The 12,316-nt window shown below is 41.8% G+C and overlaps 2 protein-coding genes across 3 annotated transcripts in view; one reads left to right on the plus strand and one right to left on the minus strand.

Annotated features, from left to right (window-relative positions):
• Window positions 1-12,316, minus strand: part of dock1 (dedicator of cytokinesis 1) — a 168,131-nt gene that overhangs the window by 68,107 nt on the left and 87,708 nt on the right. The window lies entirely within an intron of this gene.
• LOC118329783 (inhibitory synaptic factor 2A) overlaps window positions 9,123-12,316 on the plus strand; it is a 17,705-nt gene continuing 14,511 nt past the window's right edge. Inside the window, exon 1 of the mRNA XM_035664084.1 lies at window positions 9,123-10,354. Within this exon, the coding sequence (XP_035519977.1) occupies window positions 9,123-10,354 (1,232 nt within the window). The remainder of the gene's footprint in view (window positions 10,355-12,316) is intronic.

Genomic DNA, 12,316 nt, shown 5'->3' on the forward strand with positions numbered 1-12,316 from the left:
AGAGAGAGAGAGAGAGAGAATGGCTTGCCTAGAACCCTCACATCTCCACTGTCCTTCCCTTACCACACAAAACGCATGTCACTCCCACTCTTCCCCACAAACCCCTTCTGCCATCACTCTCAGTCTCCCCTTCAACCCTATCTCACATCAACGATCTGATACAATCTCCCCTCTGCTCTATTTCACTTTCCACAGACACTTGGGGGGATTGAGGGAAACAGATGAAGATAGATAAAGAGAGGGAAAGGGATATAGAGCAAAGAGAAAAGAGTTTGTCTTTGAGAAATAATAGAAAGTATGACTTTTCCTTTTTTTTTTTTTTTTTTTTAATTTTTTTTACAATTGAAGGGTATTATGTGCTGGCACTGAAGAGTGACATGAAAAGTACATACCTGCTGCCACAGCCTAATTTATGTAATGTAAATACAATTATACAAAATTACAGGGTAGGGATGAATGTAGGATGTTGCTCAAGATAAAAGAAATTACATGTTCCCCCTTCATCCGTCAGTGACTGTCTTTCTTTAACCTTCGTGCCGCCTCTGTGAGAACTGGGCACGGCCGTCCAGGAGTGATGGGCGTGATGGCCCACCGCTTCAAAGCTACTCTTTATTTTTAGGAATCCGTGATATCACTAATGCTCTAGAGAGGAAGGAGACGGACCGTCCTGGCACGTATGCACGCACAAGAAAGGAGTGCGCACGACACTCATGCGCATGTTTACCCCAAATGCAGAGGTACATAAAGATGGAAAGGTAGAACAACAAAGCTTTTTCAAACTGGCAAGGGTAATAGCGTTAGCCTGCACGGGCAGCATTTTTGGGAACTTCGGTTTTTCTAGACACTTGCCTCCCCAAAACCAAACAAATATGGCAGAGAGCGTGAGGATGGGAAGGGGGGAGGAGTGAGGGAGAGTGCAGGGTTTCCAAACGAGTGGTGAAGTTGGCATTCGCCTCCTATGGCCCTGCTCGCTAGGAGGGGTACTCATTCACCCAGAAAACAAATTGCTCTCCTATAAAAGAATGACTGCTTTTGGAACGAGCCAGATGTTACCTTTCATGTGCTAATAGGATTATTCATTAAGAGTCAGATTTTTTTTTCCTGGGAGCGTCACAGCAACGCCACGCAGTTGAGGTGAATCGTGTGTGTCTGTTGTTGAAGAGGAGGCAGCGTGCGTGCGTGTATTTGTGTGCGTGAGAGACTTCTCACGTCTGTTGCATACAGAAGGAGAGGCTTTGCACCTGATCCCACCTGGGTGTTGTTGTCAGTGTGCGCTGGTGTATGTGTGTGTAAAGCATGTGTTCCCCACTGCTTTGCAGTAGGGGCCTAGTCAGCTGGGGCTCCGACAGGCCCAGAGGCAGAGGAACAGGAGATAGGAGTTTTATGTGGTAAAGAGGCAAAAACTAGAATCTTTATACCTATTTCTCTATTGTTTTATTACTTTTAGCTCTGCAACTAACAATTGTTTTGATTAAAATTCATCTGTTTATTGTTTCTTCAATCAGTTTTGTCTATAAAATACTAAATGCCCAACACAATTTCCCAGAGCCCAAGGCAACATGTATAAATTGCTTGTTTTGTTCCCGAACAGCAGTCCAAACCCCACAGACATTCAATTTCCAGTTACATACCAGAGATACAATTTATAAACAAGTGTTTTGCACTGTTGGTTTGTAACTGTCAAAAGCAATTTATCGAATATCAGAAGTGTCTCAATAAGTTTCTGTAGATCAATTTATAGTTTCAGCACTAATTATTTGTGACTACATTGTGACTATTTCTTTTTCCTATTTCTAAAATCACTGATCTCAGGAGGTGGTTGTCAGGGTTAGCCATCACGTGAATTTGAACCATTAAAGGTGGCCTGTGCATTTTCTGTGTAAAGAGACAAGACAAGTTATGTTTACATTAAGCACCTCTGACTAAACCACACTGTGGCATCCTTGAGGTCTAACAAGTATGTTGAATACATTTCCTTCTAATAACACATTTGAAAATCCGATTTTTTAGGTATTTACTAGCTTGCAGTCTTCTTCTTCCCTGCCTTTGCTGGCGCATTGCAGCATGTTTTGGCGTGTCAACACCACCTGTAGATCAGTGGAACAGTATGACGCCATTGTCAGGGATGTATATATACAGTATATTGCATCACCCACACGTGTGGATTTTCATACATGTGCACATGACAAACAAAACAAGGACCCTCTGTAAAAAAAGAGCTCCGTTGCGCTACTAGAGGTTCAAAACCACACAGGGAACCTTTAACTCTGTGCTCCCTGGTGTGCTCAGAAAAATGAGCACGGATGCAAACGTGAGATGAAACATTTGACGGGGTGAGTTGCTGAGAGATCAGCTTAATAGTTTTTCTGTGTATCCTGAACACAGTCACTCTAGATGCTCAGTCACATAAAATTCTGCTGGGAAGGAGTGTTAGCTAAAAGACTAACTGGACCTTGACATGTCCATGTTCTGTGGAGAGTCCTGCACACTAAGAAGGTCTTAACAAAACAGCTGAAAATTACAGGGTTTTTTTGTTGATTGCAAAGTGGCTTCATACAGCCGCTCCCTCCACAACATGGGGCTTCCATGAGGGCCAGTTGAGCTGAAAAAAAAATGATACTACTATCTTATCGACAAGACAGGATGGCGTTTGCCGCCTCTTTCTCCCGGGTCTCTGCCTATTCTTGTTCATGGATCCTTCTCCATGGCTTCATCTTCCCTCTTCATCACTATCAGTCTATTTTTTCTCATATTTATTTCTGCTCCAACCAAGCACAGTGAAACTCAACGTCCTTTCACCCTTTCTTTTCCATCCTAGCGTGTGGTTGTGTGTATGTGTCTTTTTTCTTTGCTAGGGATGACTAGGAAGAATCTGAGAGCAGCAGGGGAGTTCTTTAGTTACCCATCAGCTTTGAAACCTCAGCGTGTCTAGAAGGCAAAGAGAGAGAACGCAACAAAAGGGGAAGAGAGTGAGAGCAAGGGAACAAAAAATAAAAGAAAGAGAGATATAATGTTCTTTAGATACATGAAGAGGAGAGGAAAGAAGAGAGTGATCTGATGCATTCTGATTAGCGCAGGCAGCCTCTGCAGCATACATCGTTTCCTGAGGTCTGATCCCCATCTAGCCTGTATGTTCACTGACGTATGGAATACAGGCTTCCCGTGAATTCATCAAGCTCCCAAGAACCCACCTGGGTGCAGGCGTAGCACACAAAGCAAAGTAACTACAGCAAGTAAGGAAATAAGAAAAAAACCAAGTACAATTCAGTGGGGACAAAGTGAGTAAAAATAATAAGGCTACAATGTCCGTAGGCTACAGTCCAAGGATAAGAGATCCTCCATGAAAACAGCAGCAAAATGGCATACAGTACACAGTTGTTTCATGAGTTCTTTCAATAGGAATTTTTAGAATCATTCACACTACTACTGAGACTGCAGTATCTCATGCAGTCTCTCACTCACACACTGCTTGTGCACTTAAGGGGACAACTGGAAGCAATGTAAAAATATATTATAAATACTACAATAATACCTGTGAAAATATATGTAATGTCATGGCTTTTGAATAAATGCTGCGGTAGAAACTCAACATAAAAAAGATATTCTGAGTGCTGCGGATTAATTCATCCTGTAACAGTATCAGAGATTTTTGACACCAAAACAAACACTACTGATGCAAATATTCACAAATACCATGATACCATATTAAACCATAACGTAAATGGAACAGTAACGCCTAAACTATTCTGCATTATTCCTGTAAGCCAAATAATTTGACCCCATTTGGGAGGTTTGTCGACCAGATTAGGAAGATCTGGTTTATCAGATCTGAAAATATTTATTATACAGAACCTATTGACACTGTACAGAACTCTAGTGTTTCAAACGGTTGCTGTAGAATCACGATGATATTAAAATTTCATTAATCTAGGATGTAAAAGTGATTGTAAAACATCAGTTTTCAATTAACTTTACACTTCACTCTCAACAAAAACACAAAAAATATGTTCCTGGTGTTATTTAGTCATTACTGCATCACTACAAAGATCTTTAAAATGGTGCTTGGCAACAGCACAGTGGTCCATGATGACTGAGCAACAATTACTAGAAAGACAATCCCTTAAAATCCTGTGATTTCCAGTGCTATTCCATCTCACGGCATTAAGCTACCATTAACTGACAAAGGATTTGCTGCATTGGGTGCCTAATGCACTCTACTGCTGTTATCCCTCAACACTGACCTGTACAGTCAATCATTCAGCTATATATACCCTCACATGATACCCTGAGAGCATGGGTGCACCCAGGCTAACTCACATGCTGCAGCACAGAGACAGACAGACAGTAAAAATCAGTGAACACACAATGTCAGATGACCTTACCAACATGATCTAAAGTAAATTAAGAGCCTGCATATCATTTTAGTGCATAATCAGTGTGCTCTTAAGAGACAGATCCAAGACATTTCAAAACATTACTAAGCCCCATGTAATTATAAGAAGTTGACAGGAGAGAGAAGAGAAAAACAAAACACGAGTAGATAAAGATGGATTACAGTAGAGGTTGGAACTTCCATCACCATGATGATACTGCCACACTCTTTTGTTCAAGCAGCATCCGAGACCATGCTAAGCTGTTATAATGTAAAACTCCAGTGATAGGAGAACAAGAATTTTTCTGTGGATTGTGTAGCACAAGGGCAGACTTCAAGCTTACTTTGTCTCGAATTTAAAAATGCAGTGCTGGCTGCATATATTTCCCTGTGATTTTGATTCAGTTAAAACTCAGTTGAGTCATTGTTGGGAAGTTTGAGCTGGTGAGGAATTTAAAATATCAGAGGGTATATACACTTAACTGTTAGAGAGTACTGCAAAACATTAGCAGTAAGATATTGTTCAACATCTCATTCCAAAACATGGCCTTAATATGTTACTATAATAGCGTCCACTATTGTGAGACGGCTTTGCATGAATTGTTGGAACTTGGCTGCAGGGATTTGTTCCCATTCAGCCACAAGAGCATTATTGAGGTTGACCACTGATTTTGGGTGGTAAGGCTCACAGTCAGAGTTCCAGTTCATCCCAAAGGTGTTGGATGGGGTTGAGGTCAGGGCTCTCTGCGGGCAAGTCAAGTTCACACTAAACTCAGAAAGATATAACTTTATGCACGTGGCACTATTATGTTGAAACAGGAAAGGGCCTTATCCAAACCTCAAAATAGCTTGCTATTATACTAATTTGTTCTCAGATGCCTATCAAACAGCTAAAACATACACGTTTTGCATAAATTGGAAGAAGATTTAAGTAATGTAAAAGAAATAAAGAGATAATAGAAAAGCTCAATGAAACACCCTGTTAAATGCTTAAACAAGAAAGGCTGTTTAGGCAGCTGTTGCTAATTGACATGTACGGCATATTTCCAGCGTTTAATCAATTCACTGGTTTTGTGATGCATACTATATTAATGAATTTTCCCTTCGGTGAAGCAGAAGCGATAAAACAAAATTAGTCAGGCTCAAAGTTACGGTAAACATTCAATCCCCAGGTTTAATCAGGACACTGAAATTTCCACCTTTTAAGATTTTACCCCGGGCAACCAAAAGTTCAATTAGGCAACTGCCACTCACAGAACTGCTGACTCACATGCAGTTTAAAATAATGCAAGTAATGGGGACCCATTTTTAAATGCAAGGTGTGTTGCATTAAATGAGCATGTGCTCTGAGCATAAAGACCATTTCCATTAAAGAATAATGAATTGCATTACCGCAGTAATCTGAATTGTCCTTGCATCACTCCAAAGCTTCAAAGAATGGCTGAATTAGCAGAGAAAATGCTCCCAAGTATCTGCTATGCGAAACAGACTATCATCATGGACAAAATGCACTCTGGTCCGTAGAAAAACACAAATAATGACCCACAATGCCAGTATGACAGCCATGTGAGCTGTGCTGCTAAAACAAGGTCAGATGTGAACAAGTCTGATTTTGCCATGCGTTCATGACCCTATGAGGTCTGTTTTGGTCCGTCCTACTGGGTAGAAAATAGTGGGTCAGTTCACTTCACTTGCCCCAAAATTTAAAAAAAAGGATCAGGGCCACCCTAGAAAGGGGCAGTTGTCACAGCCCTGCGTGACGAATCATGCTGTTTATGCAAGAGGCCGGGGGGTGGTGTTGCAGCCGGAGGTGAGATACGAGTGCTGCTACAGTTGCCCGGGCCTGAACCCAATGGGTAACAAATCAGATATGTGGAGCCAGGGACACATCATTTAGCCTGCAGTGCTGACATGTCAAAAAGGATCAAATTTAAATGAGGATGTGATACAATACCATGAAACGGTAGGCATTGTGGAGCGTGTGTGTAGGGAAGGGAGAGTAGCAAGTAATGAGAAAACACTATTGCTGTTTGTGCTGACAAACTACATTCGTCTCAATATCTGATGGTTTAGGAGAGGCTGGCAATCTTAAATTATAATCAAATATAATTTTGCACATATTGAATATAATGTTTAATTGGGGCCTAGTTTATAAAATAGACATATTCACTGACCTAATTTGGAGAGGGGATGTAGGGTAACAGTTTAATCTCTTATTCAAAATGTCATCCTTTGGACAAACATGCAGAGGACACTGACAGGGACGGACCAGGAGTGCACAGCCATGCTGGTGAATACATAATAGTCTAGGAATAAACGTCACATGGTCAAACAATCACAAGGAGGGAAAAAAATTAGACTCCCTTTCAGTCTCTGCACAGCCATGGTAATAGTTGGAAATTAATGTATTGGATTTTGCAACATGCAGCCTTGATTCTACCCCTTTACATCATTGTACGTCCAACTGCTTTCACAGCTCAATCAATCTAATACCAAGGGGGTCGGGAGTCATTAAATGATTATATGCATACAGTACAAAGGTGGAGATCTTTATGGTAACACTCTTCTGTGTTTTCACTGATAACTACACTGCGTGCTTTTTTAAATTCACTTGGCCGTTATGTGTGCATAATTGCAGTGACTGGGGCTGACTTGAGAACTTTGGGTTTTATTTTGTCCACTTTTCACACAGTGTATTATGCTAGATAATAATATATTTTGTAGGGGTGGGACAAAGTAAAAATCAATATTGAGATTTTTCCTTTCGTGTTATGTTTTTAATGCACTAATACTGTGTAGTATATAACAAATTGCAGAATATCTTTCCTTATGTCTTCTGTATTGGGCTTATAGACAGTTTCCACAAAAATTGCATTGCACTGTACTCCCTGGTTATTTGGTCACATTGGTAATTACCTGTCTGTTGAGAATAAAACAAACATCTGCCTGCACAGCAGAAAGCTGCCATGTCTAACATGTCTATATGGGCATGCTGTGCTGTACTCGAACAGTATTTTCAGTGACACTGCTGAGCCATGTTTGGACAGTTTCAGGGGAAGACCGTCAATCTGTAACACTGCTGGGTCCATATGTCTGTAAGGGTGTTTTAAGTTTCAAACATGGTTTTCTTTTATAAAAAAAACAAAACAAAAAACTTCAATGTGGACTCTGTTCAAACATGACAGGACTGTTACAGACAGAGTGCCAATGCCCATGAGATATTTGGCATCTGGCAGTACTCTGAAACTCAGGTATAATGTACCAAGCAAAGATATTATTCACAGCAAAACTGTCTTGATTTTTCATGCTCAGTGTGGGAAATAGGAGCTCTCCAATTTTGGAGAACTTACCTAAGAACACTTTGGCAATGTGTCAGCTTTTATTCATATTCATGCCGATGAGAAAACGTGACTATGTCCTTGGTAGGCAGATTGCCAGGGCATCTTTTACAGAAAATTACTGAATGCCAACATGTATAGATGATACTGCTTGTCTACAAGGTCTTATTAAAGTATTTAGATGAGATTGTTAGATGTTAGATGAGATAGACAGAGATAGTTGGCTGCCTGTCTCCAAACAGAGCCAGACACTCAGATGATAATTTAATAATACCAAGCCAGAGACATAATGTGATGCAGAAGACAGTGAGACAAAATGTCCATTCTATAGCTACCAGGTAAGTAAACAGACAGATTTGAAATAGGGATTCATTCCCTGTTGACAGAGAGCAGTCATGTCAGATAAGCTGATAGGGATAATTGTCCTGATCTGATTTCGCATCTATATAAGCATGTTGAGTGTTTGCTTATTGTAAATCAACAGGCATAAAGAGAATTATATTTGTGTCAGAGCATCAGAGGCAAACTGCAGAGTTGTGTTATTATCTTTCCCCACAACCACAGGTATGGTAGCAGGGAAACATAATTCCTATTATCACTGCTTAGGATGTTTCTCCTTAGGGGGTTGTTGTATAGTTATCAGACAAATGTTTGTCTGTTTGGAGGAATTTTTAAGCATGTTCGCTTGTCTTGGTTAATTTGGAAAATGGAAAATGAATAGACGGCATACTCACATATGCTAGAATAGTACAAACATGCCAAATGTGCGAAAAATCTAATTTTTACTTCATTATTAACTGTGAAAGGGAATGGTCAGACAGCAAAGGGACTTGCTGAACGCAGTGAACTATGGAAATAGACTGCAGACCTCATGTATAGTGTTCAGAATAGTCAATAGTATATTGCGGCTTTTAACAAAGTGTATTTCAGTGTAAGAGAGTGTGATTGTAAGTGCAGTGTATGAAAGTGAGTGAGCCACTGCAAAATTTCCTATAGTAAAAAGTACCTACATTTTTCCAGTAAATAAAAAATAAAATAAAATAAAAGGGTTTTCTTTGAAGGGTAGATATACTATGAATGCATATGAAAACTTGAGACCTGCATGACATCAACACACCTTCAATGCATCACTATATTCAATGTCAAATTAAATTATTCCTGTTAAAAATGATGTAAAATATCAAACTTAAAGTTTGTATTTGCTATGCTTTTTGGCAGGTACAAAGAGTGTGTCTGATAAAAGCAATTTTTAATAATATTCATTAAATAATTGCGCAGGTTCCTCCCTTCTCCCTAAGCTTAGATAGTGTGTGTTCTGTCAAGTGGAATGTAATAGTGAGGCAAGGGTCTTTGTCTAAGACATTCATTACTGATGATTAACACAGCGTCTTTCTCCATGCCTCTCAGGAAACATGGTGAGCAAGGAGGGTGGCAAATGCATGCTCACCAACTCAGAGTCTGACTCGGAGGCAGCGCCCTTGCCCTCCACCTCGTTGGCACTGGGGGTGAAGTATTCCCTGGAAGCCAGTCGACAGGTGAGGAAGAGAAACAAGGCCCTGCAAGTGCGTTTCAAGGATATCTGCGAGGCACAGAACGAGCAAAGGGAGGCAGAGTTGCAGGCAGCGGGGAAAGGTGGCAAGCCGATCTCATACAAAGTGGCATACCGCAAGTATATGACTGTCCCTGCCCGCAGATCCATTCCAAACGTCACAAGGAGCACAGGCGTGCAGACGTCCCCTGACCTGAAAAAACGCTATCAGACCTTTCCCTTTGAGCGCAAGAAAGGCCACACCTTTAAACACGTGGCGGCCGTGGAAACTTATAAAGGTCAGGATAACGGTTTTGTCATGGAGGTGAAGCAGTCCAAGGCTGCTGAGCAGGGTTTAGATGAGGAGGAGGAGGAGGGAGCCTGCGGGGGGAGTGGAGTCCGGAGGACCAGGGCTCTGCTCCATACTAATGAGTGCATTGCCACAGTGGAGCAGCACACTGCACCTGATGGCCTGTGCTCTGACGCTCTGCTGCTCAGTTGCTCTGCAGACACAGACTGCCCTGCAGACACACAGAGAGGAAGCGGAGCCGGAGCACAGGCAGAGTACCAACTCTGCAGTGTCCCATCCAAAGCCAGGACAGGATTACAACACAGGGAGGCTGATACAGACCGCTCGACCAAGAGGCAGCTGCTCAATCTGGAGGAGGGCTCGTCCCGAACCCTGCCGGACAGGGCCTCCAAGGTTACGGGCCCCATCGCCTGGAACTCCCTTACGCAGGTGGAGTGCTTGGACAGTCCATCTGTGCGGAGCAAGCGGAAGAAAGCCCTGCAGCTCAACGGGCTGCAGAGTGAGACGCTACCACGTTCCAGTAGAGGCTGTACAACACAGGCACAGTGCCACACAGGACAGTTATCTGCCCGGCCTCTACGGGGCATGGAGGAGCCTCTGTCACCCTGCATAGGTGGTGAGGCTGGTGGGGCTCCACCCGACCAAACACAGGAGGCCTGTAAGCAAATAGTGCCTATGAATCAGGACGGGGATGTTAAAGCACAGCTCCAGGCCATGGAAAATCTCATCAGCTCCAGCCAAGAGACCATCAAGGTGCTGCTGGGTGTCATCCAGGAACTGGAGAAGGGGGAGGCCCACAGAGAAGGGTAAGACATCTCATTTATTGTCTATGCTTTACACTAGAGATGCCCCAAATTCAACTTTCCTTTCCCAATACTTCCCATATGTACTCAGGGTACCCGCCAACACGCAGTATCAATCCGATACGAGTGCTCTCTTTTTCCAAAATCTAAAATCTGTGCAGCTCACTGCATGGAACTAATAGCAAAAACACAGAATTTTATAAAATTAACAAAAACTGGATTGGTCACATCCTGACTGATAACTTATCTTTTTAATACGGTCTTCATAAGGAGTCCCTATTTTACACCGGTGGCATTCTTTTGCAAGTTGTCCCAAAAAAAAGGACCTGGTGTTACTTGGGTACTGCCAAGGAAACATCAGAGACACAGAGCACATTCATGATTCAGCATGAACAGAGAAAGTACCCTCTTGATGTGCCAGATTATTTCCAGATCTTAGGGTGAAGCTTGTATGTGTGACAGCTGTTCAGCAGAGCCCTAACTTAACCACCCAAAGGGGGTCAAAAAAGAGATCTTAGTGGCATGTAGTTGATGATGTGGCTTTCACCTGATGTACCCTGCAGTGCTATTATAGTACAATGTCCTTTTGTGATGATTTCCCTCTGGATATGACTGCAGAACTTATTTACAGACAAATCATCTCACTCAATTTGGCCCAAGAGGTTTGACGACCCATCATATGAAATACTGACACTATGAATGTGGCCTTTACCCAAACCAAAAGTAGGGAATGGCAGACAATTTTTACTATTTTTGAATGGAACTGATTCAGCCACTGAAAACATAACCATGTGTGTGAGATCAGTATTAGCTGTAATGCAGCGTGTGTCAGCCAGTAGTTTCCTATGGAATGATTTAGATTAAGAATTGAGAATTAAGAATACTGATAGTCAAATATATTTGAATGTCTGAATGTTAATTATCAGGATACTGAAAAAATTCTAATGAGGAAATCAAATAATGGAGAAACGAAGAAAAACACAAAAGTAGACGTTTAATAATTGGCCTTACCAAGCTGTACGCCATCTATTTATCTAGTAAGTTCAAGGCTTTTGAAAAGGCCATGGTCTGTGAAAAAGCCATTTACTGTCCAATAGATACTGAGTATATACAAAAGGACTGCAGATAGCATCTAGCCACCTGAAATAGAGGATTGTCTATCCAAAGGGATGAGGCAAACAAAATGGCCAATTTGTTGAGTGAATTGCTAGGGCTCGACACTCAGATCCCTATCTGTTTTGACCAGCACTGTGGCGAGGTACGAAGTGGGAAAATCCATATAATCAACATCATACCAACCTGGAGTCCAAAACCTGCGGGAATCTCTCTCTCTCACACACACACACACACACACACACACACACACACACACACACACACACACACACCACACACACACACACACACACACACACACACACACACACACACACACACACACACACACACACCTGTCAAGCTTATAAACAAGGAGCACACAACTCACAAATGCTTCAAATTCTATGAAAGCAACGCTCAATATCACCTTGACTGAACGATGGTAAAACTTCTATTCAACAGCAACAGTTTAAGTTTACACCATCTAAAAAGACAATTATCCTCCTTCAATCTTGCACAAGGCAGCCATAATCTCCTTATCACCAAACTCATAAAACTGTGCTGTGAGTGGAAAAGTAAGCGGACATGTGGTGCAGCATGGGGAGCAATCTCCTCTGTGTTGCCAAACACATCTGGCTTATCAGATGTGTCTAAAGTGGCAGGTGGGAGAGGAGAAAACAGGAGGGGCTTAATTTGTTAAGGAAAATTAGTGACTTCTGTTCAATGGTGCCATCTGGTCATACATACATAAAGAAACAATCACATTGTGTTTCCATGGTTTAATTACAAAAGCCTACATTTAGTTAAAGTCAGTGAGCAGTATAAGCTTCTTGTAATCCATCTGAGCCCAACTGAACCTCTACTTTT

The sequence above is a fragment of the Morone saxatilis genome, unplaced genomic scaffold (assembly GCF_004916995.1).
Source record: "Morone saxatilis isolate NCDOM2014 unplaced genomic scaffold, NCSU_SB_2.0 Contig1, whole genome shotgun sequence".
NCBI lineage: Eukaryota > Metazoa > Chordata > Actinopteri > Moronidae > Morone > Morone saxatilis.